Genomic DNA, 4,532 nt, shown 5'->3' on the forward strand with positions numbered 1-4,532 from the left:
TTTTGGATATTTATCCACTCCCACCCACCTCGTCCCCCCATTTCAGAGTTTTTATTTTTACTTATTTACTTGCTTTTATTTTTATTTTATTAATTCTCTTAACAATATTTAGTTTTTTTCAACATGAAAAAACTTCTCATCATTATGACAACGTTAAAACAACTTTTCTAGCTTAAAGTAAATGTGGGAGGGGAGAATGGAAAGTAGACAGTTTCTTTCTATCGTCATCACTTGCAGGGATTGTTCACAACTCCGACGAACAGTATGATCCCAGTGGCCGGCTGAAATATGAAGTAGATGAAGGGAGACGTGACGTAGAAGGGGATGGGTAGACTTGGGGTGGACCCACTGCAGCACATGGTCATCATGGTGACAGCTGCTGCTTCCGTCCCCTCTTCGTCTATGTCGACGTAGCACATCTGCTTGGCAGTATTGAAGTAAAATGAAGTATCAGAGCTGAAATATTAAAGATGCAATAGTCTTATAACAATTGAATAAAAGTTAAGAATTATGTAGTTTTCCAGAGGTTTTCAAGAAATCAAAAAATGTCAAGCGATCAATGTATCTACTATAGTTTTTCACATCACCAAATTATGGCACAACCAAAACCTGTGAACAAACATTTTTTATTTGCGTGCTATTTGAAATCGCTCCTTCTGAAAAATTTTACAGATCGGTAAAAGTATACCACCAATTTGCCACACAATTAGAAAGTTTTTGAAAATGTTGAAAATTTTGACGCGCCATACTCTAAGGCGCAATACTGTACTCAGTTGTGGGGACTTACGTCATTCCAGAGAAGTCGGCTTTGTCTGCCGAAAAAGCGCTGGAAAGTCCCATCTTCTGCAGTAATGGAATCAGATTTATGTCAGTCACTATTTTTACTTTTGGCAGCAAAACATCCAGTTTGGTCGGAAGTCTTGAATCCATCCCATAAAAGTTGTACTCCTTGAACTTTTTCAAGTTCTCTGGAGAAATGAAATTCAAAAAGTCAGCAATTTTGGAGTTAGAACCTAGCAACAAGTTAGGATCTGGAAGAAGAACTCCCATTTCCCATTTACCGGCTGGGTTTTTGGCAATTTCGTATTCAAAAAACGCAACACGGAATTTGTTTTCAGGATCTGTGTAATAGTCGAAAAGACATTCTTTTTCCATCATCTGGGGCTTAACAATATCGCCAGTAGATGTTCTGAAATCAGGTGACATTTGACTAAGTGAAAACTTTTTCACCCATTTACCTTTCATATAGAGCGCGTTTACGAGAATAGCAAGTACATTGCTCGTATCTCCTATTACATCGCCAAGCAAACCGTTCGTTTGTTTTTTTATCCAATCATTTATGACCTTTCCACCAGCCTCGGTTCCAAAATCAACATTTCGACTCAGCGCTGAAAAACTGTTCTTCAATTTTTTCTCGAAACTTTTGTTCAGTGTAATTCCATTTCTGACAAAAACTCCATTTGCAAACTTCAGCTCAAATTTTTCATCATTCCAATAGGCAAGTTGTTTCACTAACGCTTCTGTGTTCTCTGCGTCATCGCCAATTAGTTCTATGAACTCGCTCAAAGTATCGCCTTCTGCTCCCAATTTGGCCAAAGAAAGACATACAAATAAACCGATTGGCGAAGCTGCTCCGTTTTCCTCTTCTGGTAAACTCGATAAATATTGGATTGCGAACTGGTGAGAGAGTTCATGTGATTTCATTGGACTCCATTCAGGCTGCACACTCCCCTATTTAATTTGCTTTTTTCATTTAGTTTCACAAAAACATATGTATGAATTACAAAAATAAGTGTTTTGACGAATAGCAAGCAAGCTACGACCGGAAGCGGGTTTAGGGGGAGGTAAGGGAGGCGGGGGAGGGGGAAAGTCCCTCTCGGGGACTCGAAGCCCTGACTATCTAAGAGGTCCCCTTTTGATACTATTTAAGGACTTCAATTTTTCGATGACTCACCTTAGTATATTTCGGAAGGCACCATTGGTGCCAATATACACTTAATTGATCGGTAGAGAGCGCCCAAAAATATATTGTTAAGAGGCTGACCAGAGAGCGCGCGTCAATTTTTTTTTTTAGTTCAAATAGGCGCGGATCAAGGAATTTCTCGAAGGGGGCAGATTTTCAAAAAAAAATGAAAACTATGAGCTCTCCCAAACCAATATAAAGACCCTAATTTGACCAAATTTTCTGCGCCGGAGGCAAGCTCCCCACTCAACATTAGTATAATTGGCGCCGACGGCGCCTTTAGAAATATTTTAGGGTCCGTCACCAAATATGGATATCTCAAAATAGTACAAAGGGGGGATCCTTTGGGTCGGCAGGGGGTCGAATTCCTGAGAAAGAAGCGTCCGACCCCTTCCCTAAATCCGCTACTGGGGCCAAACTTTTTGGGCCAGTGTCTTTAGTTCTGTACAAATTTGCTAGCGGTGCCGGAAAATTTGGCTAAATATGTTCTGTCTAGGGTTTTCAAAGATCTCGGAAATACCAATTCGAATGACCTAAAAATAATGTCGTCATGGGATAAAATATTCAAAAAAACTGCATTAGCCTATATACTATTAGCTTATAAAAACAAACAGTTTCTAAAAATATAGAGAGCAAAAACGAAATCAAAAGGTCGCAGAACTCCAAACGAATTAACTTAAACTGCCATCATAAATTGCGATTTAGCGCAGAAAACCGCTTTGACAAGTAAACTATAGATTAATTTCGAATTTTTTTCTTCTTTTTGAACATATTTTTTCACATTTTTTGAAAACGATACAATTCAATCAGCAGAGTGTTAAGCACTGACTTCAGGGGAACGCTTTTTTGCAGGACTGGTTGTTGAATCTACGGAGAAAAAATGAGTCTTTGGAGAAAATTTTCAAAGACTAAGAACTAAAACCAAAAGGTTATTATCTACAAAAGTAAAGACGATGATTTCACAAACTGTAGAGTGTGTTATCGATAAGTTGCTATGGTGACTTAGCTACACTTTATCAGGGTTCTCAAATCGATTTTTCTTCAAGTTTGACAAAATAACACGGAAAAACTGCAGAAGCACGTATTTTGTAGTCAACAACTTCCATATAGACTCAATTTTTCCACCAAAGTTGGGACTTTTTCTTATTGAAGATGTATTTTTTCCCATTTCTGTAATCAAAAGTACAACCAGGTCTAAAATTTATTCGATCTTTGAAAACAAGTGTGTTGTCGGTTCAAGATTTGCTCACAAACTATAATAATCAAAAGAGAAATTAGAATAAAGGTTTAAATCAACGGAAGTTTGACCTAACAATGACAGACAGTCAAACAACTTGAACAAACACAACCAGAAATCAATGAAGTTGCTGGCCCTGACATTTTAGTTTAACTGCTTGAATCAGACTGATCCGTGGATACAGATCTCTAATAGACAAAATTGATGAAGCTATAAGTCTGCATTTGAAGTTTTTTCTTGACAAACCACCAGAATCGAGGTCCACAATCTAAGTCGCGACCAGCGCAACTCAAAATGGAGAAGCCGATTCACTTTTTGCAACCCAAGAGATACCCAGTCGGTACTTCCGCGACCGAGAAACTTTTGAGAGACTTTGCTCAACTTAGAAAAAATGTCCTGTTATGACTTTGCGCGACCCTGGACCCATGCAAGTAATGTCGCGACTATGCACATAATTGATAAAAAGTTATAATTATAACTTATCGCCTTTACATGCGCTTTTGCACATAAGCAAATTTTCCTTCGCAAACTCAAGCAAAAATGGCAAAAAGTGTTTCTAAAAAAGAAGGAGAAAAAGAAAATTTCACTTGGAAGGATGTTCTCTTTCTAGACTACGAGCCTCTGGCCACGGAATTCTAAATGAAACATCCTAAATTGGATTCACCTCTCATAAGTACTGATGCATCCAAATACTTCAGAAATCGAATCGCCTTGAGTTCGTTTTAATTGAGATTTAGGTCAAGGCCATTCCAAATGCGAAACAGAAACTGAGCTATTACCTAAAGCAGAAAGAAACAAAAACACAATGACAGCAAAGGTATTTCCAAACGGATCTTCAGAAATAAAGTCATCATCCGGTTCAAGGTCTTGATTTTGTGTTCACGCTTTGCTAGTCTGAATCAATCATAGGTTGGACCCATGAAAAAATCTATGGTCCAACGTTTTCTGAGCCAAGTCTGAACATAGCCTTGCAAACTAAAGCACTATGCAAAAAAACGCTCGGATGAAGATATATACATGATCACAGATGCGGGTGAAAAAAACACTGCTGATTAAACTTATGCATACCAAACGAATGAAATTTAAAACTTAAAAGCGAGTTTCTCAATTTGGGTTAATTTTAGAAAAAATGATGAAGACAATTCTTGCTTAAGAATTAAAATGGAGAAACAATGACGCGCACAGAAACTTTTCTAGGGAGGGGGCGATTTTTTGAAAAACAAATCTTGTTGACTTGTTGACAAATTTAATTTTCCGATCTCTCCAAAAATACCAGATAAACCCCATTTTTTCTAAAATATTTTTCTTTGTAATGCAGGCAAATTTTAAAAA

At 37.7% G+C, this 4,532-nt stretch overlaps 1 protein-coding gene across 1 annotated transcript; it reads right to left on the reverse strand.

Moving 5' to 3' along the window:
* Positions 1-227: 227 nt before the first annotated feature.
* LOC134846747 (serpin B6-like) lies at positions 228-1,704 on the reverse strand. Its single transcript, XM_063864136.1, has 2 exons — positions 788-1,704; positions 228-456 (listed from the first exon to the last, which is right to left on the reverse strand). Exons 1-2 carry the CDS (start codon positions 1,702-1,704, stop codon positions 228-230), a joined length of 1,146 nt encoding a protein of 381 aa, XP_063720206.1.
* Between the last annotated feature and the right edge of the window lie 2,828 nt (positions 1,705-4,532).

This window comes from Symsagittifera roscoffensis, chromosome 5, assembly GCF_963678635.1.
Source record: "Symsagittifera roscoffensis chromosome 5, txSymRosc1.1, whole genome shotgun sequence".
Lineage (NCBI taxonomy): Eukaryota > Metazoa > Xenacoelomorpha > Acoela > Convolutidae > Symsagittifera > Symsagittifera roscoffensis.